General features: G+C 43.9%; 1 protein-coding gene across 1 annotated transcript; it reads left to right on the plus strand.

The window, feature by feature from the left end:
• The first annotated feature begins 176 nt into the window (after positions 1–176).
• On the plus strand, positions 177–27,932 carry ca12 (carbonic anhydrase XII). The gene is made up of 8 exons (XM_055155920.1): positions 177–237; positions 1,826–2,005; positions 9,645–9,787; positions 22,018–22,113; positions 23,380–23,443; positions 26,001–26,158; positions 26,360–26,486; positions 26,892–27,932. Exons 1-8 carry the CDS (start codon positions 177–179, stop codon positions 27,500–27,502), a joined length of 1,440 nt encoding a protein of 479 aa, XP_055011895.1. The 3' UTR covers positions 27,503–27,932.

The following is a 27,932-nucleotide window of genomic DNA, read 5'->3' on the forward strand; positions in this document are numbered from 1 at the left end:
GTGGGCGGGTGAAGCGCGGTCACTCACTGGTCACTGCCCTCCGCTGCCCTCCGCCGCCCGCACGCGCTCTTCTCTACGTCACTCCGGGAACACCGAGGCCGAGGCATGGTTATAAAAGCGGGCTCCGGGACTCCCGTGCGCACACCGGGGCTGTCGGGACTCCTCAGGCCGGAGACATGCAGCTGCGGACGGCTTTGACATCCGCCCTGCTCCTGCGCGCCGCCTCCCTGCTGCACGGTAACTACGCGCTCTAGGCACAATATGAGCGAAAAATAATAATAATACGCGGTTTAAGCTTCAAACTGTGTCAATTTAAACGTTTTTCAAGGCAGGGAAGATGAAAATAATTGATGTTTTGTGTTTCAGCTGCAAAATGGAGCTATTCTGGTGAGTCAACGTTTTTTTTTTCCGCAACTTTTCTAGTCCATAAACATATATAATTGTAGATCTCGCATCGACTATTAAAACTTTTTTAAATTAGAGTTTTATTATAGTTTATTTTATTATAGTTTGTTATGGTAATTTTTTTCATTACAGTTTATTTTTTATTGTAGATTTTTTTGGATTATAATTTATTTATTTAGATTTTATTATAGCTCAACGGAACGAATGCGTCAACAAAGCCGCCATCTTGGTACAGGAGTAACGCTGCTTTAAAGTCCGAGATTAGTCCTGTTTTAGACCTGGTTTAGTCCTGGTTTAGTTCTGGTTTTGGTCCTGGTTTAGTCCTGGTTTAGACCTGGTTTAGTCCTGGTTTATGACCTGGTTTAGACCTGGTTTAGACCTGGTTAAGTCCTTGTTTAGTCCTGGTTTAGTCCTGGTTTAGACCTGGTTTAGACCTGGTTTAGTCCTAGTTAAGTCCTGCTTTAGTCCTGGTTCAGTCCTGTTTCAGTCCTGGTTCAGTCCTGGTTTACACCTGGTTTACACCTGGTTTAGACCTGGTTTAGACCTGGTTTAGTCCTGGTTCAGTCCTGGTTCAGTCCTGGTTTAGTCCTTTTTTAGTCCTGATTTAGTCCTGGTTCAGTCCTGGTTTAGTCCTTTTTTAGTCCTGATTTAGACCTGGTTTAGTCCTGGTTCAGTCCTGGTTTAGACCTGGTTTAGACCTGGTTTAGACCTGGTTCAGTCCTGTTTTAGTCCTGTTTTAGTCCTGGTTTAGACCTGGTTTCAGTCCTGGTTTAGACCTGTTTTAGTCCTGGTTTTAGTCTGGTTTAGTCCTGGTTTAGACCTGTTTTAGTCCTGGTTTAGACCTGGTTTAGACGTGGTGCAGTCCTGTTTTAGTCCTGGTTCTGTTCTGGTTTAGTCCTGGTTTAGACCTGGTTCAGTCCTGTTTTAATCCTGGTTTAGTCCTGGTTTAGACCTGGTTCAGTCCTGTTTTAATCCTGGTTTAGTCCTGGTTTAGTCCTGGTTTAGACCTGGTTCAGTCCTGTTTTAGTCCTGGTTTTAGTCCTGGTTTAGACTTGTTTTACCTGTTTAGTCCTGGTTTAGTCCTGGTTTGTTTAGTCCTGGTTTTAGTCCTGGTTTAGTCCTGGTTTAGACCTGTTTTAGTCCTGTTTAGTAGTCCTGTGTTTAGTCCTGGTTTAGTCCTGTTTAGTCCTTTAGTCCTGGTTTAATCTTGGTTTTAGTCCTGGTTTAGTCCTGGTTTAGTCGCCTTTGTTTTGTTGAAATAATGTTTAAAATCACAGTAAAAGTAAAAGTTTTTCTTATGACACTTTTGAGACTTTTATTTTTTAGACTCGATTTCCTGTACATTTTAACCTATTTTTAATTTTATTTTAAACTTTTATTTTTCATCTTGATTTGTGTAAAAATGCTGATTTGTTTGCAGGTTTGGACGGGGAGCAGCACTGGTCCAGACTCTTCCCGTTCTGTGGTGGAGTTTTCCAGTCGCCGATTCACATCAGCTCCGACCTGCTCCGGTTTGACCCCACGCTGCCCCCCGTCCAGCTCCACAACTACCACCTGCCCCCCACCCAGCAGCTCACCCTGGGCAACAACGGGCACTCAGGTGGGCACCACACAGACGGGGCAGAAAGAGAGAGACAGAGGGGGCAGAAAGAGACAGAGGGGGCAGAAAGAGACAGAGAGACAGAGGGGGCAGAAAGAGAGAGACAGAGGGGGCAGAAAGAGACAGAGGGGGCAGAAAGAGAGAGACAGAGGGGGCAGAAAGAGACAGAGAGACAGAGGGGGCAGAAGAGAGAGAGACAGAGGGGGCAGAAAGAGACAGAGGGGCAGAAAGAGAGAGACAGAGGGGGCAGAAAGAGAGAGACAGAGGGGGGAGAGAGGGAGAGAGACAGAGGGGCAGAAAGAGAGAGACAGAGGGGGCAGAAGAGAGAGAGACAGAGGGGCAGAAAGAGACAGAGGGGGGACAGAAGAGAGACAGAGGGGGCCAGAAAGAGAGAGAGAGAGACAGAGGGCAGAAAGAGAGAGAGACAGAGGGGCAGAAAGAGACAGAGGGGGAAGAAGAGAGAGACAGAGGGGGCAGAAAGAGAGAGAGGGGCAGAAAGAGACAGAGGGGGCAGAAAGAGACAGAGAGAGAAGGGGTAGAAAGAGACAGAGAGAGAAGGGAGACAGAGGAGAAAGAGAGAGAGAGACAGAGGGGCAGAGAGAGAGAGAGAGAGGCAGAAAGAAAGAGAGAGAAGAGGGCAGAAAGAGACAGAGGGGCAGAAAGAGAGAGAGACAGAGGGGAGAAAGAGAGAGAGAGAGACAAAGGGGGCAGAAGAGAGAGACAGAGGGGGTAGAAAGAGAGAGAGGGGGTAGAAAGAGAGAGAGAGGGGCAGAAAGAGAGAGAGAGAAAGAGGGAGGAGCAGAGAGACAGAGAGAGAAGAGAGTAGAAGAGAGAGAGAGAGAAGAGAGAGACAGAGAGAGAGCGAGACAGAGGGGGTAGAAAGAGAAGAGAGAGAGAGAGAGAGAGAGAGGGGGCAGAAAGAGAGAGAGAGAGAAGAGAGGGGGTAGAAAGAGAGAGAGAGAGAGAGGAGAAGAGAGACAGAGAGAGAGAGAGGAGTAGAGAAGAGAAGAGAGAGACAGAGAGACAGAAGAGAGAGAGAGAGGGGTAGAAGAGAAAGAGTACAGTGATAATAATATTTCTTTATTCTTTTAGTATTCTAACAGTAGTAGTAGTAGTAGTAGTAGTAGTAGTAGTAGTAGTAGTAGTAGTAGTAGTAGTAGTAGTAGTAGTAGTAGTAGTAGTAGTAGTAGTAGTAGTAGTAGTAGTAGTAGTAGTAGTAGTAGTAGTAGTAGTAGTAGTAGAAATAACCCACAAAAGTGCAGAAGTATAAATTTATTTCCTTATTTGGAAGTTTACAATGTAAGTTTTTTTGGAACAGACAAGAATAATACAGGTATAATCCCCAAAAAACTGACATAATTTTAAAAGCAATTATCTTGAAAACCGCTAAGTCAAGCTCAGTGACGATGCTGATGTTGGTCTACCAGATCTTTTATCCTACATAAGCAGACTTCATCTTTAAACTTTTTGTACCAAGTCCAAATTTCTTTCCCAGTGGGTGAAGTTGTTCCAGATTTTGCACTGAAGCTGCTCAGTCTTGGGTTTGTGACTGAGCAGCAGATTCCAAAACACAAAATGATTTCTCTTTGGGAGTGTGAACAACAACAACAAAAACCAGGTCTAAACCAGGTCTAAAACAGGTCTAAAACCAGGTCTAAAACAGGTCTAAAACCAGGTCTAAACCAGATCTAAACCAGGTCTAAAACCAGGTCTAAACCAGGTCTAAATCAGGTTTAAAACCAGGTCTAAACCAGGTCTAAAACCAGGTTTAAACCAGGACTAAAACCAGGTCTAAACCAGGACTAAAACCAGGTCTAAACCAGGACTAAAACCAGGTCTAAACCAGGACTAAAACCAGGTCTAAATCCAGGTTTAAACCAGGACTAAAACCAGGTCTAAACCAGGACTAAACCAGGACTAAAACCAGGTCTAAACCAGGACTAAAACCAGGTCTAAACCAGGTCTAAACCAGGTTTAAATCCAGGTTTAAACCAGGACTAAAACCAGGTCTAAACCAGGACTAAAACCAGGTCTAAACCAGGACTAAAACCAGGTCTAAACCAGGTCTAAACCAGGTTTAAATCCAGGTTTAAACCAGGACTAAAACCAGGACTAAACCCAGGTCTAAACCAGGACTAAAACCAGGTCTAAACCAGGACTAAAACCAGGTCTAAACCAGGACTAAAACCAGGTCTAAACCAGGACTAAAACCAGGTCTAAACCAGGACTAAAACCAGGACTAAACCAGGATCAAACAGGATTTAACAGGACTAAACCGTGTCTCCTCGTCTTCTATCAATAATATTTTTAATTTGGTTCAGTAAAGTCTGGACTTTTTATTTTCTTTTAACAGACAAAACTTCTTATGTTACGATTTCCTCGTCTTTGCTTTCTCTACAGCAAATCAAGTAATCCAAAGTATTCAGATTACATTACTCACTTTAAGTAACTTAATGGAATTCTGTTACAAACTACATTTTGGTGTATGTAATCTGTAATCTGTAGGGGATTACATTTTAAAAGTCACCTTCCCGACACTGTCAAGACTGAATACTGATTGTCCAAAAAGATGTGAGGCTGATTCCTAAAAAAGTGTAAATATCGGTGAAGAGATACATCAGTCTGCAGTAGCTCTAATATCTTCAAAATAATTCACAGTATTTTATCTAGTTTACTCAGTTCCGTTTACTTTTTTTTTTTTTTTATGTGACTAAAAGTTCTCATAGTTTATTGCATGTGTAGAATAATCTGATAATATCATCAAATCAGTTTCTTGTGTGAGTGAAAACCCCCGTGAGGACCTGTCATTGTACCAGAATATCAAACGCAAACCAACAACACTCTCCTCAAGCTCAGGGCCCAGGCTTTTATTCAGAGAGAGCCGCTACAAATCTGAGCTCACACGGACATTACAAAAGCCCGAATTAAATATGAAGGACGCTTTTTTTCACTTGAGATCTAAATTATGGGTGGACCTGCAGAAAATGACTCGGGATCATCCTGCAGTTTACCAAAGCGGCTCTGGTCTCTGTTTACCGAAGCGTTTATCCTCCGACACTGTCTTATTACACAGCCCCGTCCTGACCAGAGCTCACGGCTCCACTGCGCTCAATAATCCACACAAACATTAGTCGACACTTTTGAAACTCTCGGCCGTCTGTGCGCAGCGGAGTGACGCGTGCGGATCACGCGGGGCGACGAGAGCGCACTCGTGATGATAGTGACAGTGGAGGCTTCTGGAGCAGACCGGTGCTTATGAGAGCGAGTGGACGTCAGCTCTGCACTCGCTGACTCAGGAGATGACGTTCAGTCTCACGTCACTGCTGATCGAGAGTCCTCCACCTGCCGTCTGCATCAAGTGGTTATACACGCATCAAGAATCTCAGGACTTCCGGTCATTGCGCAATTCATACTGGGAAGGATTTTCCGAAAAAGTCAACATCAAACCTCCATGTTTGTTTTCCCAGTGGGATGTGTCTATTGTCAAAGTCGATCTTTTCAAGTCTTTTGAACCATATCACTTTTGTTTCTGGTTCTGATATTGTCATATTTTAGTTTTGGGATTCGGACGTCGTAATTGTGTGGTTGTTGGATCCTAACAGCGGAAAACGGTTCGAGAAATTTGTTTGCGAACTCCATAAATGTAAAAAGTGAATCAGATGTGTGTGACTCAAACCTCTGTTCAAACTGTTTCTCTTCCCAACGGGATTGAAAAATAGTGAAAGGTGAAGGTGATGGGCAGGATTGATCCACAGGAAGAACCAAAAAGGTAATCTTTGACTGCCTAAATCATCCCAAGTTTACAGAGAACATTTGGTATGTGGAGCGGCGACAAAGCAAAATCCCGATCCCTCGCTCAGTCTTGGTTACGAATTTAAAAAGTCAACACCAAAACGAGAGGCACCAACTGTTCACCAAGAAACACCTTCCACTGCAAAGAGACCAAGACGTGATGTTGCTGTAAAACCACAAGAACAAGAAAGTGCAGCTCAGTCTGTTTGTCTTCTGCTCCTCTACATTAACAAACGGGATCCCGCTTTGATGTCGCTCCACATACAAAATGTTCGCTGCAAACTCGGGATGATTTAGTCAGTCAAATGTTTCCTTTTTGGTTCTTCCCGTGGATCAATCCTGCCCATCACCTTCACCTTTCACTATTTTTCAATTCCAATGGGAAGGGAAATAGTTTGAACAGAGGTTTGAGTCACACACATCTGATTCACTTTTGCATTTATGGAGTTCGCAAACCAATTTCTCGAGCCGTTTTCCGCTGTTAGGATCCAACAACCACACAATTAACAAAGTCCGAATCCCAAAACTAAAATATGACAATATCAGAACAAGAAAGAAAAGTGATATGGTTCAAAAGACTTGAAAAGATCGACTTTGACAATAGACACATCCCACTGGGAAAACAAACATGGAGGTTTGATGCTCACTTTTTCTGAGGATCCTTCCCAGTGTGAATTGCGCAATGACCGAAGTCTGAAATTCTTGATGCGTGAATTGGCCCACATTACCTTGCATCAATTAAAAATGAACTTTTTACTGCAAGTTTTTTGAAAATCTACCTTAATAAAGCTAATATTTAATATTTAGTGTGTGGTTTTAAGGATCTTAGCGTGAATAAAGACTAAAGGCTCATTCAGCCCTCTGCTTCATCTGTGTTTAGATATGTGGGCCTGGTTTGGACACCCCTGGTCTAGACCAGCGATGGGCAACACTTATTTCTATGGGGCCACATGAGAAATAGAAAATATTGTGGAGGCCAAAATGCTGAACTCAAATCTGCATAATATTAATTGTATTTCTTTATTTAAAAAAAAAAAAAGCAGTAATTATCATTGTTTTGATGAGCTGCTCAGACTGGGAAGAATTTGTCATAAATAAGCAATGAAAAAGTGAGGCTGCCTTACAAAAAATATAATAAAAAACAGCTCTAAAATAAAAAGCAATGGAGCTTTAGTCCAAGCATGAGGTAAAATGATCTAATATGTTTATTTTGTGATTGCAAATGGGCTTAAACAGGTCGGTCAGAGTCGACTAAAGGGCCGGATGTGGCCTGGAGCTGAACAAGGCCCAGGTCTAGAATGTTCCACAGTCTGAAGATGAGTGTCACACTGCTCCAGACACACTGCTCATTACTCAAGATTTAAAGTTACCATCGATTCTTTTTCACCAGTAGAGGGCAGATGTGAGGCCTGTTCCCCTCACCTGGCCTCAGTTCAGACTCACCTGGGGCTCTTCTTCCTTCTCTTTGCATTAAGTTCTGCTCGTTTCTGTGGAGCAGATCTCTGTCTGAGGGAGAGGGGCTGATGAAACCCTGCACCACGAGAGAGGTGTGTGACCTGGTGTAACACCAGAGAGCGCTCCACATGAAACACACACCAAACAAGTTTAGTTCTGTATTTATTTAGAAAGTGCGTCATAATTTAGACATTTCTAATTACGATCTAATTACAGATAATATCTCTAACTCATATTTACGCACCTTTTTGGATTTAAGTGAACATGAAAATGATCTTTTTCCGTTCAGGAGACATCAAAACAGATGTTCTCTTGACGTGGAGGAGCAGCGGCTCTACTCTGAGCTCCTCCCGTGTGACTGAGCTCCTCACTCTGTCTCTAAGGGAGACGCCCAGACACCCTGCGGAGGAAACTCATTTCGGCCTCTTGTATCAGCGATCTCGTCCTTTCGGTCATTACACAGAGCTCATGACCAGAGGTGAGGGGAGGAATAAAGATTGATATACATACAGCGACAGCATCACTCCCGACGCAGCAGCGATTCGCCGATCTTTTTTGTCCTCATTTTGATTGATCAGATTTTTAGATTTTATTTTGTCATTTTATTTTATTTTTTATAATTTTTATTTTTTTAATTTTTTCAATTATACAGAACAAAATAAAGCAAAACAGAAAAAAACAAACACAGAGGAGAAGAGTGCCGTTACAGTCGTTCAATGAAATATCAATCAAGATGTATGTGAGCTATTCATTTTCAAATAAAGTCTGATCTGACAGGTTTCACATACTCACATAGTCCATTTCGTCCATGTTTCATAAAATAAGTCCCTTTGGTTCTGGAGGGTGAAAGACAGCTTTTCCATCACATAAATCTCAAAAACTATTTCTATCCACTCCTCTATCGATGGAGGATCCGCCCTCAGCCATTTTCTTGTCATGGCTTTTTTGCTCGCTACAAGTAGGATTGCTCATAACTTTTTATCATCGTTTCTCCAATTCTGGACATTAAAGGTTGTATAGAGGATTTTCCAAGGAACGAGAAATCCAGCGACTGTTTGTCCTTTTTCAAATGTTGCGCATGCGTGAAACCACCTCCCCTCCCCTACAGCTCCTACGTAGAAACGCCTCCTCCCTCCTCCTCCTTACGCCAGAAACAGGTTTGTTTACAGCCGCTGCACATGACTTGTAAACAACTAACTACAGTGTTGGTTAGGCAAGACGGAGAAGTGAGGAGCGGGGAGAAGAGCGGAGCAGGGAGCAGGGAGAGGAGAGAGGAGAGGGGAGCGGTGCGCGGAGATTCCGTGCCCGGAGAAGTGAGGAGCAGGGAGAAGAGCGGATCGGGCAGCGGGGACAGGAGCAGGAAAGGGGTGCAGAGAAGAGTGCGCGGAGATTCCGTGCGAATGAACTAACTACAACACGCAGCAGCAAGCGGACTCTTTCTTTGCCTTGAAAATTACGTTTTCAGACATAGGATATCGCTTTCGTGTCCTGAAAAACGTTTGTCTTGCTCTTGGAAATAAAGTACGTTTTCATGAATAAGCAGAAGTTTCCTGTCCAGGAGTAATTTGTGGACCAGTGGTTCAGTCTTTAGACCCTGCGTCTGCTTCAGTCGCGCCATCGCTGGAATGAATCTCCAAGAATCACCTTAGTTTGGCTTCGCTGCTTTTCCCCTTGTCTTCTTCTTTCATCGACCTCAAAAACTGACTTTCTTTTGCGGCGAACTGCTCCTGGATTCTTGTCGCCATTGCAACAAAACTTTGTGCGAACTGCAAGGAAGATATAGGTCAAAAAAAGCCGCTAAGAACTGTTGCGTTGGTGGAGTAAACAGCGTCTGTGCGTCTTGCGTCTGTGGACTGTGTGACAGTCGTACATAAACCACGTACCGGCGTCAGTTACGCGTCAGTTACACTAGAAACGTAGGGAGTTTGATTGACAGCCTGTCAGCTCACAGATAACGAGGCAGTGTCGTTATCTATTGGCAAATGTTTAGCCCCACCACGTCCAGAGTTGATGAATTTTTATTCTCTTTTTTTTGGTCATCATAATTACAAGGCTACTGCATCTATAATCTATCATTGACAATATGAAACAAAAAAAATCCTCCATACAACCTTTAACATCTCCCAAGTATAAACACTCAAAGCTAAACATCAATTTAGATCCAAAAACATGGTTTATATGACTCCAAATCTGTGTCCAATAAAATTTCAGAACATTGCAATCCTAAAAAATATGACAGTGGTTCGCCCCCGATGAGCCACAGAGTCTCCTATTTTGTCATTTTAAAAACAAAGACACTTTCATATCAGTTTTCTGCCCTAACCTATACAGACTTAAACCGCTGCGTTATTATTGGTGCGTATTGGACTAAACTTCTGTTCCTTCTCCACAGTCCAGATCTCTCTTCCTTCTCGGATGTACATCTCCAGTCTGCCTCACCGGTACACGGCCGCTCAGCTCCACTTCCACTGGGGCTCGGCCGCTCGACCGCTGGGATCCGAGCACATGGTCAATAACAAACAGTACGCAGGAGAGGTAAGGAACACACAAAAACATACACCTGATGGGAACGGTTCACACTTAAAGCCACATTGTGTAACTTTTCTGGTGGAGGGTCTGTCGAAAGCTTTTCTCCATGGAGATGTTACTGTTTTGTCTGGAATGTTTCTCAGTATGGCTTTAAACATTTCTATCTTCATGGAGACCAAACCAGACCAAGTTACAGGTCAGATTGAGGTTTAGTCCTGGTTTAGAAATGGTTTAGACCCGGTTTAGACCTTGTTTGGTTCTGATTTAGATCTGGTTTAGTCCTGGTTTAGACCTGGTTTAGTCCTGGTTTAGTCCCGGTTTAGACCTGGTTTAGACCTGGTTTAGTCCTGGTTTAGACCTGGTTTAGACCTGGTTTAGTCCTGATTTAGACCTGGTTTAGTCCTGTTTTAGACCTGGTTTAGTCCTGATTTAGTCCTGGTTTAGACCTGGTTTATTCCCGGTTTAGACCTGGTTTAGAACTGGTTTAAACCTGGTTTAGACCTTGTTTGGACCTAGTTTAGACCTGGTTTAGTCCCGGTTTAGTCCCAGTTTAGTCCCAGTTTAGACCTGGTTTAGACCTGGTTTAGTCCTGGTTTAGTCCCGATTTAATCCCGGTTTAGTCCTGGTTTAGACCTGGTTTAGATCTTGTTTGGTTCTGGTTTAGTCCTGGTTTATTCCCGGTTTCAGTCCTGGTTTAGTCCTGGTTTAGTCCTGGTTTAGACCTGGTTTAGACCTGGTTTATTGCTTTGTCTGGAATGTTTCACAGTGTGGCCTCTTGTTTGGAGACCAAACCAGACCAAGTTACGGGTCAGATCTGTGGAGAGGCGACGCCGCTCACAGTCAGAATGTCTGTTTTTCTGGGTATTTTTGAGCTTTAAAACCACCTGTAATTAAATAAATATAAAGTCAAGCTGTTTAATGTCACACTGCGGAACATTCCAGACAGAACAATGACGTATCCAAAGAAATAAGCAGGTGTCGGACTCCAAACCGGATATTTTAGTAATTTTTTCTGAAACCATGAGTTAGAAAAAGCTCGATTTTGCAGCTTTGCGAGACACATTAAAAAGTAATTTGGACGAATCTCTGTTTGTGTTTGTTTGTTTGAGTTTTGCTCCGAGTCCTGACAAACCAAACCGACTCTTGGACTCACTTCAGAAACTTTCTGATGCTCGTCTTTCTTCATCAAAACAAAAGTGACACGTTGATCAAACTAAACAAGCGTAATAAGAGCCAATAAACCAGAGTGTGACATTACAGGACCAAAATAATCTGATGTTTATGTTGTGTATCAGAGGAGTTTGTTTAAAAATGGAGATTCCTTTGTTTGTGACCAAGTTACAGGTCAGACTGAGATTTAGACCTGGTTTAGACCTGGTTTAGTCCTGGTTTATTTTGGTTTAGTCCTGGTTTAGACCTGATTTAGACCTGGTTTAGACCTGGTTTAGTCCTGGTTTATTCTGGTTTAGTCCTGGTTTAGACCTGGTTTAATCCTGGTTTAGTCCTGATTTAGTCCTGGTTTAATCCTGGTTTATTCTGGTTTAGTCCCGGTTTAGTCCTGGTTTAGTCCTGGTTTATTCTGGTTTAGTCCTGGTTTAGACCTGGTTTATTCTGTTTTAGACCTGGTTTATTCTGGTTTATTCTGTTTAGTCCTGGTTTAGTCCTGGTTTAGACCTGATTTAGTCCTGGTTTATTCTGGTTTATTCTGGTTTAGTCCTGGTTTAGACCTGGTTTATTCTGGTTTCGTCCTGGTTTATTCTGGTTTATTCTGGTTTAGTCCTGGTTTAGTCCTGGTTTATTCTGGTTTATTCTGGTTTAGTCCCGGTTTAGTCCTGGTTTAGTCCTGGTTTATTCTGGTTTAGTCCCGGTTTAGACTTGGTATATTGTTTGTCTGAAATGTTCCACAGTAGGGCATTAAACCTTAAGAGCCAGTAAACCAGAGTGTGACATTACGGGACCAAAATAATCTGGTGTTTGTATTGTGTATCAGAGGAGTTTGTTTAAAAATGGAGATTCCTTTGTTTGCTCCTCGTGCCTCTGTGTCTCCGGGAGCTGTGGTTTGGGGATTAAAAGAGGATAGATACGATTATACACTGGGCTCCACCACCTCTCAGGGGAGTGGCCGTCTGCTGCCTCTGCCCCGTAAGCACTTTTCTCACACCAGTTTGCGCTTTTGTCTCCCGTCTCTCCCCAGATACTGAAATTAAAAAAACCTGTATTATTACTCTGTTTTCTGATCTCTGTTATAATGTAGTTTCCTCATCACAAACAGACCTGGAGTTGTGTTTTTGTTTTGACCAGATTTTATTCTTTAATTCTACACTTGGACACACCCAGGTTGGGATGGTTGGTATAAATAAATATTTTTTTGCTTTATCATCATTCACAAACATGGATTTATGTGTTTTGGCGAAACAAATGACAGTTTATGCTCCTCTTTACTGTTGGCCCCGATTCAGATTAGTCAAAAATTGTGATAGTCCTGACTAGTGATGGGCATTCGATGACATTTTCTTAATCGATCGTCAGAAGAATTAATGATCGATTATCGATTAATCATTAACGTTTTTATATTAAAATGATCATCATTATTATTACTATCTGCACTAATCTGCATAAATAAATTCAACTTTACGACATATAAACATAACGACTCTAGAGCCACATCAGATGTTTGACATTATAATGTGTTTAATTCATTTTTGTTCAAATCTCACAGAAACGAAACTTAAAACCACATCACTAATTTGCATAAACTAAGTGAAGATAAAACTCCAGCTCTTGTGTCCCTGATGTGGTTCAACTTGTGTTGGATTAAAAGACATGACTCAGGTGAATACAGGTCAGTGTGACCAGATTTGTGTTTGTCAAAACCAGGACAGCGTACGGGGGGAGGGGGGCGGGGCCTCGTCATCCACATTGAGCGACTCTCACCTGGAAAAACTTTTTCCCACTGGACACAGAAACATATGTGCTGCTTTATACACTGTGCACATGGACTCACACTTGTCCCAACGCAACGGAAAGTGTGGAATTTCTTGTACAAATCATCGTTAAATCCACATTTGTGCTTCGGTTCGTTACAGACTGACCCACTGTTTGTGTCTCGCTCCTTCTGATGCAGAGACACATGTACACACCTGTTTGGTCACACTACACACAACAACCTACATTCGGTTTGTCGATTAAAATTAACGTAATCGATGAAATTCTTAATGATCAATTATCGATTAATCAGCACTGGGGCGGTTTGACCCAAGTGTGAAGCGGCTGGGATGAGAATCAGCTCTTCTAAGTCTGAGGTCATGGTTCTTGACTGGAAAAACGGCGTCTTGTCGTCTCCGGGTGGGTGGAGAGTCTCTGCCTCAAGTGGAGGAGTTCAAGTATCTCGGGGTCTTGTTCTCGAGTGAGGGGAGGGAGGATGGAGAGTGAGATTGACAGGTGGATCGGTGCAGCGTCTGCAGTGATGCGGTCGCTGTATCGGACCTTTGTGGTGAAGAGGAGCTGAGTCGAAAGGCGAAGCTCTCGATTTACCGTCAGTCTTCGTTCCTCCCCTCACCTCTGGTCATGAGTTTCCTCTGCAGGGTGTCTGGGCGCTCTCTTAAAGACAGAGTGAGGAGCTCAGTCACACGGGAGGAGCTTGGAGTAGAGCCGCTGCTCCTCCACATCGAGAGGAGCAGCTGAGGGGAGGACATCTGTTCTGATGTCTCCTGGGCGCCTCCCTCAGGAGGTGTTCATGTCCCAACAGGGTGGAGGGCTCGGGTTAAGATCTCAGACACGCTGGAGGGACTATGTCTCTGGACTGGCCTGGGAACACCTTGGGGTCCCACTGGAAGAGCTGGAGGACGTGTCTGGGAGTTTGGGAGTCCCTGTTAGACTGATGCCCTGTGACCCGGCCTCAAATAAACGGAAGAAGATGGAGGGATGGATGCCTCTCTTTACTGTTGGCAGGGATCAGATTGGTCAAAAATTGTGACAAATTGTGGTTTAGTCCTCGTTTAGTCTTAGTTTAGTCCTGGTTTAGATCAAAGTGCTCAAAAATAGGGACACTTGGGACATTTCTTGTATAAACTGTGACAAATGAGTGGTTTTGTATAAATCTGCTGGGACAGGGGGACACAGGCTCAGAACTGGGACTGCCCCGGGTAAGTCGAGCTGTTTAATGTCATACTGTGGAACATTCCCCCAAACGAAAAGTTACACAGTGCAACTTTAGATATAATGATCTTAAATGTGCTTTAGTCAGAATGTGTTTCTTTTTTTTTTACTTTCGACTTCCCGATTCCCCTTTAACTCTGGACTCAGATGGAGCTGTGACCTTCTCCTCTTTTCCGTTTTTCTTTCTCCGAGATCCCGTCGATGACAACATTCCGTCTCCTCGCGTGAACGTTGACAGCGTCTGTTTTGGCATCAGGGAAAACCATTGACTCAGTGCGTTTATAAATGTCCGCTTCATTACATTTTCGCTCCGTCGACGCGGCCGTGCTGGTGGTTTTTAACTCATTAACGTGTTTTTGTGTAAACTCTAAGCTGAATTTAAGTTATTTTAATCCGGTAAACAAGCTGTCCATCATTGCGTTTGTGTTATCAGTCACTGGGGAACGTTTTATTTTGTTGATGAAGCGTGTCCGTAGAGGAGGTCATGGGCGACTTTTTCCAGATCAGGGCGGTAGAGGATGTGTTTCATTTTGCTAATTGTGCGGAGGTGAAGAAAACAGATTGGGTGACTTTTGAATTGAAGGTGGAAGTTGAGGTGAGAGTCAAAAATGATGCTGGAGGTGAGAACGGTGTAGAATTATCAGAATTATTTTTGTTATAATGTCGTTTCCTCATCACAAACAGACCTGGGGTTGTGTTTTGTTTCATTCACATGTTTAACTCACAAACATTTAGGCAGATTTAGTTCTCGTCTCAAACTGAAAACACTGTTCTACCTTGTTTTGTCATGTGCAGGATACAGGAAGTGCTCCACTGTGTTTTTAAACTCCATACATTTGCATTAGAATCATTTGGATGATTGCAGCTGTGGAGTTTCCAATCTCTACTAAACAAAATGTAAAAAACCTCTAAATGTGCAGCTACACTTAGGATCAGCTCTTTAATATTCACGGGAACTCCTCCGTGATTGGGGTAGAGCAGGGGTGTCAAACTCATTTTGTTACGGGGGTCGTGTCCAACCAACTTTGATCCCAAAGGGACCGGATCAAAAAACTCATGTCATATAAACCCCAAAAATAACAATAAGTTCAAATATTTGTGCAGAGAAACACAAATCTATTACAGAAATCTTTTTTAATTGATGAACTCTTTCTTTTACAAAATATTATAATATTATGAACAACCTGAAACTTTAAGAAAAATACAATTTCAACACAAAGTTTTAACATGAACTTGTTTAACATTAACTTTTAGAAATAGGAATAAGTAAATTTTTGTTGTAAAATCCTGCACTCAGCTCCACTTTTCTCATGTTGGACATTTTTCTGATGAGGGTGTCACGGTCAACAGTCAAAACGATCGTCCTTTAAGAGCGTTTGGAAAGAGACAAGTCTTCATTTGTGCTGCTCTGGTGGGAGGGGCCACGTACAGAGACGCTGGAGACGCTGCTGTGATAAACACCACAGAAAATTAACAAGATTTTAATAAAAAATAGAATTAAAATATTTTAGTAGAAAATCAGCCGAGGGCCAGATTAAAGGTCTTGGAGGGCCGGATCTGGCCCCCGGGCCGCATGTTTGACACCTGTGGGGTAGAGTTAACTGCGGCGCTTTATATTTAGGGCAGCCGTCTTGAAAACAACTGCCCCTCGCTTTGACGACGTCCCTCCGAACCACGTGAATCATCACAAAACTACAGTTGTCTCGCCGCGGTCCTCACTTTCACCTTTCATCGGCACAAAATCTGCTTCGTCCCCCATACCTGCGACCTCTGTCTGAGGCGAAAAGTGTATTTTCAATCACTGGGGACGTTGTAACTGCAGCAGATTTGCACTTACTGCAGACAAAACCAAAAGTTGTTTTTTCTGGCCAAAAATCTGACGACTGAGTAAAACTTGCTGAAACTGTTAGTGCTGCGCTTTATTTTTTGAAAACTTTTGTTTACTGCCTACAAGGAATTTATTTTTTTTAATAATATTTCATACATTTGTTGCTTATTTCAGAATATTTTATTTATTAGTATTACCAAGCAGCACTTTGCATTTATTTTATTTTGCCGTCTGTATAATGTTAAAACAAATTGTTGCTGTACCAAAAACCAATGAACCTCAAAACCGAGGTATGTACCGAACTGTGATTTTTGTACCGTTACACCCCTAAAAGGAACTGTTAACTTTCACAGTTCTGCCTTTTGTTCTCATGTTTTTCCCCAGTCCGGCTCCATTCCCTAGTCTGTTCCAGTCCTTCTTTTGCTTCCTCCCTGTTTTTCCTACAGCCGCCACTCATTCCTAAATTATCCCAGGCCTCTCTCTGTAAACTCCCTCTGCTCATTCAGTCTTTGTTCGATTGTTTACTAGTCAAGAGAGACACTCAGGCTCCGTATCTGAAACTCTGAATCTGAAATCTGTTGTTTGCAATTTGTGCAATTCTGCATTATTCTCTGTTAGAAGAACCTGTTTTTGAGCTTATCCTTTCTAATAAGAATTTCTAATAAGAGTTTTAGAGGATATTTGAGTTCATATATTAGTTCATATATTCCTTTTTTGTTTATCAACCTGAGACGTTTGCGTTTGACTGTGTTCTTTGTGTTGCATTTGAGTCCAAGTTGTCTGCGTGATAGTTAGAACATTCTTCCGTGAAGAATTTATCCACAACTATCAAGGAAAGAAAAACGAAATCTTAAAGGAGAACAACGACCACACACTCAACTAAACTAATGTTATGGTTCTAGAGATGTCTCACATATCTCTCTGTCTATGCTAATATCCACATCATGAAATCAATTTTTTATTTTAATTGTAGAATCAGTCAAGTTACTTCTGTTTTATTCATGATCATAACATTTTGTTCAGTGTGTTGATAGTTGTGGATAAATTGTTCGTGTTAGAATGTTTATCCTTTGTGGAGTTTGTTGGTTGAAGATTTGGTGATTGGGCAGATTTACGAAGCTGTTGGAGAATACGACACACATTTACACACACATTTTGTCGCAGAAAACCATTAACCGGAAGTTCCACAAATCTAAAACGCAAGGAACTTTTGGTCTATAAAGAGTTACTCAAACATGAATGAAACAAAACACATACACTCCAGGTTTGTTTTTGAGGAGGACACAGTATTATGAAACGGCTTAAACCTCACAGAAACCTTTTTTTGTGTCATAGAGGAACTTTTAAACGTGTAATTCCTCAAAGCAGTGTCTTCACATGGACCACAGGCTCCTCTGAGTTCCTGGTGCAGATGCAGGAGCCACATCAGAGCGTCTGTGGTGGGACCGGCCTCTCTCCAGAGACACGTCACACTCAGGGCTCCTCTACAGTGTCCCTCGAGGGTCAAACCACAGCTCCTGATGATAGGGTTTTTTTCTGGTGCTTCTGGATGGTGGGAAATGTCCTCGTGAGTGTTACGCGGATGACTTCATCCGTCAGAGTCAAGCCAGGTCAAACTACTGCCAAAAGTTTTTTTTTTTGGATCCTGTCAGTCACGAAATTCAGACGATATTTTAACAAAGCATCAGGAATGTGAAGAACGGAGCCTAAAATTAACCCCAAAAAGTGCAGAAATGTCAGTTACTTCAGCTTTTTCTGTAATTTTTATTTATTTAGTTTATAGACAATATGTTTGTATTATATGTCATTAGGTTCTTTTTTCAGACCAAGGGTTTGTTTTCATACCTGACAGGTTCGACTGCTCACTATTGGTCTTCCTGAGATGTTGCTGTGATGTGTCCGGTCAGCTGATTTATACAGGTTTTGGCGCTGTCTTCGCGTTGAAATATTTTGGTCGGAGGCAAGAAACACGGTAGCGTCAAACACAGTGCGTAACCTCGCGTATTTCTCCCCGATAATGGTAAATTCCTGCTGCATTATCGGATGCACAAATAGAAGCACGGAAGAAGGAAAATGTCTTTTTCGTATTCCGAGTGAAAAGAACCGCTAACGGTGAATTAAACGACTTTCAAACATCCGCAGAGCAAACGTAGAAGATCCTAACAAACCGTGGACTCCAACAAGTTCAGCAACACATCGAGACTCTTGGAGGTTTTCATCTTTTCTGCTGTGAATGGCCCAGGAGTTTCCACCAAGTCATTGTGGATATCGCCCAAGTGAATATTTGTCCAGGTAGTTGGCGATTCTGACCAGAAATTTGGTTTGGTCCAGGCTCTGTCAAGGTTGAAAAATGTGATTTGGCGTCAGTCGATGTTTATGACCAATTTCTGGTCAAATGGTCTTGGGTCCTCTGCCGTTAGAGTGGATAAATAACCGGGATCAATACCCTTTACGTGCTTTCTCGCTCCGTCCGTCATGTTGAATTAGTGTTTCTTGCCGCCAACCAAAATAATTCCCAGTATGCAAACGCGCGCTTTTGTCAACAATGAAACTCGCCTATAATGAATCAATTTCCAAAGCCCGATGAGTTTTTGGAATATAGACCAAAGTTTATTCTTGTTACAGCAGATATGGACAGGGCCTAGTCCTGTTCTGGCCACAGCCCAACAGCGTCTCTCCACCAGCAGTATGTCCCTACCACATCTTGCCCCATCTTCCAAGTATCTGCCCAGTATCTCCCCAGAGCATTTGAGTTCTGAGTATTTATACAGAAATACAACCTACATACATATCAAAGCAGAGTGACTTTGGTTTCAGAGGCTGGTGCTAAATGAACATACAGTTGAGGACAACAAAGGTCTTCCTGAAGGTGGAGACAGTTGTGTTTGATGAACCTTTACACATGTTCATGACGGATCTGAGTTTCAGGTGCAAATCACATTCATTTACACAAAGACAGAATGAGAGAAATCTTTCCACAATCTAAATTTCTATCACAGGGAATGTCTGGAATGTTTCACAGTATGACATTAAACCTTTCTACCTTCATGGAGACCAAACCAGACCAAGTTACTGGTCAGATTTGTGGAGAGGCGACCCATCCCCCCCATGAAACCAACTGATCGGTTACTTGATGAACAGATGAATTATATAATATTGTTTACTTTTCGTATGACATGTACTGCAAAAAACAAACAGCACATCTTTATAAGAAAGGGTCAAATGGGAGAAGAAGTTGTGTACACGTTTTATGAATTCTTTCCAAAAACACACAGAGTCTGGGCAGGTCCAAAATAAGTGAGAGGTGGTTTAATTTTTCAGTTTGTGTCCATTGTTCTTCTCAGATGATCCTTTAGCGGAAAACAGCGATGTAGAAGTTTATAGCAGATTTCCTTTTGCTTGTTGGTGATGAGATGTTTGTGAGGTCATGTCTGTACATTTTTCCATGGAATATTGTCAGTAGAGTCGGGGTCTCACAGCGCACGAGTAGAGCTCCGTTTGGCAGGTGCAGGAGTAGAGCTCCGTTTGGCAGATGCACGAGTAGGGCTCCATTTGGCAGGTGCACGAGTAGAGCTCCGTTTGGCAGGTGCACGAGTAGAGCTCCGTTTGGCAGGTGCACGAGTAGAGCTCCGTTTGGCAGGTGCACGAGTAGAGCTCCGTTTGGCAGGTGCACGAGTAGAGCTCCGTTTGGCAGGTGCACGGGTAGGGCTCCGTTTGGCAGGTGCAGGTGTAGAGCTCCGTTTGGCAGGTGCAGGAGTAGGGCTCCGTTTGGCAGGTGCACGAGTAGAGCTCCGTTTGGCAGGTGCACGGGTAGAGCTCCGTTTGGCAGGTGCAGGTAGCTCCGTTGGCAGGTGCAGGAGTAGAGCTCCGTTTGGCAGGTGCACGGGTAGAGCTCCGTTTGGCAGGTGCAGAGTAGAGCTCCGTTTGGCAGGTGCACGGTAGGGCTCCGTTGGCAGGTGTAGGTGTAGAGCTCCGTTTGGCAGGTGCGAGTAGGGCTCCGTTTGGCAGGTGCAGGAGTAGGGCTCCGTTTGGCAGGTGCACGAGTAGGGCTCCGTTTGGCAGGTGCAGGAGTAGAGCTCCGTTTGGCAGGTGTAGGTGTAGAGCTCCGTTTGGCAGGTGCACGAGTAGAGCTCCGTTTGGCAGGTGCACGGGTAGAGCTCCGTTTGGCAGGTGCACGAGTAGAGCTCCGTTTGGCAGGTGCAGGAGTAGAGCTCCGTTTGGCAGGTGCACGGGTAGAGCTCCGTTTGGCAGGTGCACGAGTAGAGCTCCGTTTGGCAGGTGCACGAGTAGGGCTCCGTTTGGCAGGTGTAGGTGTAGAGCTCCGTTTGGCAGGTGCAGAGTAGGGCTCCGTTTGGCAGGTGCAGGAGTAGGGCTCCGTTTGGCAGGTGTAGGTGTAGGGCTCCGTTTGGCAGGTGGGTAGGGCTCCGTTTGCAGGTGTAGGTGTAGGCTCCGTTTGGCAGGTGCACGAGTAGGGCTCCGTTTGGCAGGTGCAGGAGTAGGGCTCCGTTTGGCAGGTGCAGGAGTAGGGCTCCGTTTGGCAGGTGTAGGTGTAGAGCTCCGTTTGGCAGGTGCACGGGTAGAGCTCCGTTTGGCAGGTGCAGGTGCAGGTGCACGGGTAGAGCTCCGTTTGGCAGGTGCACGAGTAGGGCTCCGTTTGGCAGGTGCAGGAGTAGGGCTCCGTTTGGCAGGTGCACGAGTAGGGCTCCGTTTGGCAGGTGCAGGAGTAGGGCTCCGTTTGGCAGGTGCACGAGTAGGGCTCCGTTTGGCAGGTGCAGGAGTAGAGCTCCGTTTGGCAGGTGCACGGGCAGGGCTCCGTTTGGCAGGTGCACGAGTAGAGCTCCGTTTGGCAGGTGCAGGAGTAGAGCTCCGTTTGGCAGGTGCACGAGTAGGGCTCCGTTTGGCAGGTGCAGGAGTAGGGCTCCGTTGGCAGGTGCAGGAGTAGGCTCCGTTTGGCAGGTGCAGGAGTAGGGCTCCGTTTGGCAGGTGTAGGTGTAGGGCTCCGTTTGCAGGTGCAGGTGTAGGGCTCCGTTTTGGCAGGTGCAGGAGTAGGCTCCGTTTGGCAGGTGCAGAGTAGGGCTCCGTTTGGCAGGTGCAGGTAGGGCTCCGTTTGGCAGGTGCAGGAGTAGGGCTCCGTTGGCAGGTGTAGGTGTAGAGCTCCGTTTGCAGGTGCACGGGTAGAGCTCCGTTTGGCAGGTGCACGGAGTAGGGCTCCGTTTGGCAGTGCAGAGTAGAGCTCCGTTTGGCAGGTGCAGGAGTAGGCTCCGTTTGGCAGGTGCACGAGTAGGGCTCCGTTTGGCAGGTGCAGGAGTAGAGCTCCGTTTGGCAGGTGCAGGAGTAGAGCTCCGTTTGGCAGGTGCAGGAGTAGGGCTCCGTTTGGCAGGTGCAGGAGTAGAGCTCCGTTTGGCAGGTGCAGGGGTAGGGCTCCGTTTGGCAGGTGCAGGAGTAGGGCTCCGTTTGGCAGGTGCACTTGTGCTGATATTCGCTCTTTTTCCGCGGCGACTCATTATAAGACGAGTTTAATTGACGATGAAGCCGAGTTAGTTCCTTTTATAAAGTTTTTCAGAGTTTGTGCAGCGTCTTCAGTCACGCCTGCTCAAGTCGACATGTACAGGTGCGGCCCTGTCCTGCCACTTCCTCAGTTTAGGCTCCTGGCTCCACTAATGACATCACTCTGTTACAGCCAATAAAACAGCGGCAGGTGTAACCCTGTCGTCATATCACTGAACACATCTCAGAACGTCTAAGAAACAAAATGTGAACTAAAACCTGTTCAATTAATACAATTGAGTTTGGAAAATATCAGAATAAATGTATATTTTTGTTTATTAAAGTAAAATGGCAAATATTAGTAGGGACTATTTTGTCTTCCCCAAATATTGTTGTGAAATGTCCCCACCGTCCCTACGCAAACCTACACCCTTGCTTCAGAACAATAATTGCAATATTATCAATTTTTCGATATATCACCACCAAAGATGGGCCAAAGAGCCAAAAAATGTTCTCAAGTACTGTTATTTCAAAGTAATATACTGAAGTAAACTGAAGTTGAAGTACAAAGTAATGGTCCAAGAAGTACTTTAGTAGGAGTTTATTGGGAAAACTTGTCAAGCAGTAACTAAAACTGTAATGTGACATCTGATGTATAATTTGAAGTTTGAATTGTATTTGAAGGAGCAGTGTAAGAAACTCTGTCCGTCCTCCTCCTCTGCAGGACTGTGTGTTTCTCATGACGTTTGTTTGTCCTTCACAGATGCACGTCGTCCACTTTAACTCAGAGAAGTATCCGAACATGTCTGTGGCGGTGGATAAATCGGACGGACTCGCCGTGCTCGGGGTTTTTATCGAGGTGAGAAACAACAACACAACACGTGCGTCTTTATACAGTCTGTGAACGATGATTTTGAACTAAAATGTGCCTCTAAATGTGGCTGAGGCTCAAATATCACATAACATGGACATAGAGATGGCTGATATCTTTATTTTTTTTCATGGCCGATGCCGATTGTTTAGAAAGAAACTGATGCTGATGTTTTAACGGTGTTGTTTTGCTTGTGTTCATATTCTGTGGTTTGTGTTTTTACTGTTTTAATTTATCTGCTTGAATGTGTGGATGAATTCTGTGCACTCCGGGCTTATCACTTCCTTTTTCCAATGTGGTTTTATTAGAGGTTGGGACATGCAAGTCGTGACTTGGACTCGAGTCAGACTTGGGTCACTTTTTTTTTAGGAATTGAGACTTGACTTGATAAAATGGACTAAGACTTGGGACTCGATTTAGACTTGAAAGTCAATGGACATGCCCGTACTACAGTAATATACAGTAATATACAGTAATATATATAATAAATATACAGTAAAACACAGTACAATACAGTAATATACAGTATAAGCACAACAGAGGGATCTACAGAGAACATGATCCTTTCATTTCATTGCAGACAAAATAACTGTTATTAAACACTTTTAAATCATTTTTTTCTGTTCTGACCGTAACGATTCACACTCAAATCTTGTCAACATTTAAAAAAGAAAAAATAGCATTTCTACAACTCTTATATATAAATATACCATGACTTTTTAAGTACAATTTAGTTTAAAATTCATATAAATTGCAAAAATCTAAGCTCTATTTGGTACTTTGGTTTAAAGTCTTGAAATGACTTGAAGCCCAAAGCAGACGACTTGGACTTGACTTGGATTTATGGACCAGTGACTCGAGACTCGACTTGGACTTGCTTGTATTTGACTTGGGACTTGACTCGGACTTGAGGTGAAAGACTTCAGACCCACAAAACAACGACTTGGTCCCACCTCTGTTTTTTTTTTTTTTTTTTTTTTTTTTACTGCAAATGGCAAATAAACTGAACTAAACTGATAAACTGCAGATATTTTTGAGCCAATTTATATTTTTTCTCAAATCTTTTTCATTTAATTTCCCGATAAACTCACCCACATGCACAAATGTTTCTCTGTAGTTATAGCGTAATAATAAATGATTGAAAACCCCGTCTGCGTCAGTCTCCAAACACCTCTTTGATACTCTTTGTGCCCGGGGGTTTAAGACGTACTTTGAGCTTTAACGTTCTGATCTTGGCTCATGTTTCTTTCACAGATCGGTGATTTCAGCCCGGCTTTTGATCAGTTCCTGAAATTCCTGAACGGCGTTAAATACAGAGGTAAGAGTCGGTCACATGTTCTTTCCCCGCTCGGCTCCGGCTCCGAACACGTTGCACAAAAACCGGAAAAAAGCAGAGCTGTTGAAATCCGGGCTGAACGGCTTCAGTAACGAGCGCCTGTTTCTCCTAATCTGTCTCCTCTGGTTTTATTGTCGTTTGTTTGTATTGTGTAACGTTAACTACTGAACTTTGGCACCTCTTGGTAGATAAAGTAATAATTTAATAAACAGGATTGTAAAAGGATGAATTAACAAAGCATGTGAAAATATATGTGCAGAAAATAACTTAAACGAAGAAACAAAATAACAGGATTAACAAATATCGTGTTTTGTGCCAAAAACCGGGTCATGTAGGTCTATACAAAAAACAAGTGACTAAACTAAGGGACACAAAACAAAATTGAATCCCGAGTGTCCCAAAATAGTCACATAAACTCACAAACAGAATCGAGTGACAAAAAAAATAAAAAATTAAAGTTAGAAAATAGAGTTACATATTTTCTGATTTGTTCTAATGTTGTTTCCTCGTCACAATCAGACCTGGAGTTGTGTTTTTGTTTCATTCGCACATTTTTAACGCACAAACCTGCAGATTTAGGCTTTAGAGTTCTTCTCTCAAACTGAAAACACTCTGTTCCACCTTGTGATGTCACGTGGTAATACAAGAAGTGCTCCTCTGTGTTTTGTAACTTCATACACCTTCACTAGAATCATTTGGATCACTTCAGTTCTGGAGTTTCCAATCTCTACCAAGGCCTTGTTTACAGATACACGGGTATTTTTTAAAAACTGAGGCATTTCCCTTCATTTGTTTCAACTTTTACACACAAATTTGCAACGCAAATTCAACTCTGAAAATTAATCTTTCTGAAAACTCCAGCTCAAGTGGAGATTCTGGAAAACTCCGGTTTGGCGTTTGTGTGTAAAGTGAGATTTAGGAGCTGACGCGCCAAAAGTGCGACCGGTGTTTCCCTTTTGCCCCACCTCCGTAACCTCGGCATCCTCTTTGACCAGACCCTTTCCTTTGAACACCACGTTAAACACATCACTAAAACCGCCTTCTATCACCACCGGAACATCGCTCGTCTCCGCCCGTCCCTCTCCCCTCAGTCTGCTGAAACCCTCATCCACGCTTCTGTCACCTCCCGCCTCGACTGCTGCAATAGCTGCTCTACGGTTCACCCTCCAAACTCCTCAATAGACTCCGGTACATCCAGAACTCTGCTGCCTCCCCGCCTCCTCCCGTAAACACATCACCCCTGTCCTCAGAGATCTCCACTGGCTCCCCATCCCCCAGCGCATCCAGTTCACACTCCTCAACACTGTGTACAAGTCCCTCCACAACCTGGCCCCCGACCTGCCTCTCTGAGCTCCTCCACCACCACCACCACACCCCCGCCCGTGCCCTCCGATCAACTGATGCCAACCTCCTGTCTCCCCCCGCCAGGACTAAACATAAAAGACCTGGGGGAAAGGACCGGGCCTTCTTCTCCGCCGCTGCTCCCTCCCTCTGGAACTCCCTGCCCAAACACATCAGAGACTCATCCACATGCCCCATGTTTAAAAAAGCCCCGAAAACCCATCTCTTCTCACTTTAACAGATCTGTGGAGAGGCGAGCCCGCTCACTAATGCACGATTTTCAAGATATTTGCGAGTAAAACTTACAACTGTAATGACATAAAAGCTACAGGTTTGAATCTAATCCAGGTGCCGCCCAGAGACTCGGTGTAGTTTTGACGATGCTCGATGACGTATTTGTGCAGGTTGATGTAAATGAAAACGGTGCTGTGTGCACGATGTTATTTTGGAAAACGGAGGGAAGGAAATATTTGTTTCTCAGCATACTGTGTAATTACAGCCTAAACAAAACGTAAAAGGAACTGTTAACTTGAAAACTGCCATGGCTACAGCTGGTATCATTACGAAGTTGTCGACACGATACATACCTCGATACACAGACCACGATACGATACGTTTTTCGATTCAGTGAGCTTTCGATTTGATATATTTCAAATCAATTCAATACAATTCAATAAAAAATAAAGACTAAATCACGTCTGTGACACTAAACGCCTTTGTTATTAAACCACTTCTTGTGCAAAATTAATATGAAACACAAACATTTAAATCATCAAAACAGTAAAAATGTCAAATATGTTGCACAAAAGAGTTTCCTTCCTCTAAAAAAAAAACAACAACAAAACTGTAGCTGTAACAAAATAATTTTGTAAATTATACAAAAAATACTCTTGGTGATATATCGATACAGCAGCTCACGATATTGATACTGTATCATCACATTAAACAATACGATATACTGATATTTTGATATTTTTGCACAGCCCTAACCACTACATGACATCACAAAATGGAACAGAGCATTAATATAAAGAGTTACTCAGACGTGTGAATGAAACAAAACACAACTCCAGGTCTGTTTTTGAGGAGGGAACAACATTATAACATGACTTAAAGCTCACAAGAGTAAAGTTTGTGTAATATAGGACGTTTAAAACTTGCCTTTTTATTACCTTTGATTGTGTTTTCTGTTCTTAAGGTCAGAAAGTGCAAGTCCCCGGTTTCAACGTCAGAAATCTGTTTCCTTCACGCCTGGACGAGTATTATCGCTACGACGGCTCCCTGACCACGCCCCCCTGCTACCCCAGTGTGCTCTGGACTCTTTTCAGAAATCCTGTCACCATATCTCGCTCTCAGGTGAGTGGACAATCAACAATGCTACAGATATTGTCGATTAAAGGTCCTAGATTACGCAAAATTGAAAGAAGAAACCTAAATCTGCTGTTAAACGTGTGAATGAAACAAAAACACAGCTCCAGGTCTGTTTGTGACGAGGAAACTACATTAAAACATGGGAGAACAGTGTAATCTGACCCGTGTGTTTGTGTTTTGCTCCAGTTCGTGTCTCTGGCCACGGCCCTTTTCTCGTCACATCTTCAGGACTCGACCCCGGAGCCTCTGAACGGAAACTTCAGGAGACCACAGGAGGCCAACAGTCGCGTGGTGCTGGCGTCTTTTAAAGAGGGTGAGTCTGACCTCTCCTCGGGTCAAACCGTGACCCCCGCTCGGGTTAAAATAGTCAAACGACCGGTTTGGAGCGCTCCTCTCCTGCATGGCTCCTACTCTCACCTGCCTGTGGTGGAGCTCTGGAGGACGGTGCTTCTCATTAACCTTCACTTAAGTATGGCCTCTGGGACATACTGATTATGTTCTCCTCTGCTGTCTGCACCTCTGCGCCGCAGGGCTGTGAAGCATGTTTCACTGTTTTAGTTCTGCACTTTGGCTTTTCTCCTGGCACCTTTCTCTGGAACCGCTTCATGAGATCGCCTCTCCTTTGGCTGCCTCTGAAGTCTGTGATCGTCTGTGGATTCTGTGATGCGTCTGTGGAGCTCGTCCCACCTGAAGCCTGTTTAAACTCTGTGTCTGACAGGCAGTGGACTTGGAGCTCCGACCATCACCCCTCGCTGCATGAGGAAGCGTCTGATCCATCAGCTGATGGTGGGGGACCTGGCCGATCTGGCAGACGAAGGCCTGTACCAGCTCCTGCCCAGCGTCGCCAAGCTGCCAGCTACCAACAGGAAAGAGCAGCGGGCACAGAGAGGGCACAAAACCCAAAAGAACATGAAGAATTGGTCTCAGAGGAAGAACCTCTCTGTGGGACCGGACCAGGCCTTGTGCTTTGTGTCTGTGGAGCAGCAGGTGTCGCGTCGGCTGCACCAGTCTCATGCAGATCATCTCCTCCTCCAAACTCTAGAAGATGAAGTGTTCCCAGAGCTGAACCTCAGGAGTTACCTCGACTGTAGGTCCGACCTGGCTCTGCCGACCATCAGGCACATCCTGAGCTCTCGACCCACAGACGAGGCCTGGGAGCTGGACCAGTCTCTGACCAAAGCCCTGTCCGGTCAGAGGAAGACCACCGCCCCCAAGAAGAAGAAACCTCCGACCCACAGCCGCAAACAGGCCCCTGAGAGCGTGCCCAGGAAACCCCACGGCCACGGACACCCTCACCCCTGGCTCCTGCCCATGGAGTGGGAGGACTGAGCAGATCTACACGGAACTTTCACTTTCAACCAAAGACACTTTATATTTAGCCCAAAGCTGCTTCATTCTTTGCTCAGGAAGACGTCTTTATTATATTATATTCTATTCTAACTAAACTATTTAATCTGAGTCTGATGTAGATTTGAGTGCACATAATGTCCTGCTGCTGCAAACACAACTGACCCGAAGGAGCCGAAGGAACACGAACCTGTGTGAGGTTAAGGGGCACAGGTAGACAGTGTTGGGAAGGTGACTTTTAAAATGTAATCCCCTACAGATTACAGATTACATACTCCAGAATGTAGTTTATAACGGAATCCATTAAATGACTTAAAGTGAGTAATGTAATCTGAATACTTTGGATTACTTGATTTGCTGTAGAGAAGCAAAGACGAGGAAATATATTAGAAATTAAAAAGCCCAGACTTTA

The sequence above is a fragment of the Boleophthalmus pectinirostris genome, unplaced genomic scaffold (assembly GCF_026225935.1).
Source record: "Boleophthalmus pectinirostris isolate CB_2022bp ecotype Guang Dong unplaced genomic scaffold, ASM2622593v1 HiC_scaffold_2, whole genome shotgun sequence".
Taxonomy (NCBI): Eukaryota; Metazoa; Chordata; class Actinopteri; order Gobiiformes; family Gobiidae; genus Boleophthalmus; species Boleophthalmus pectinirostris.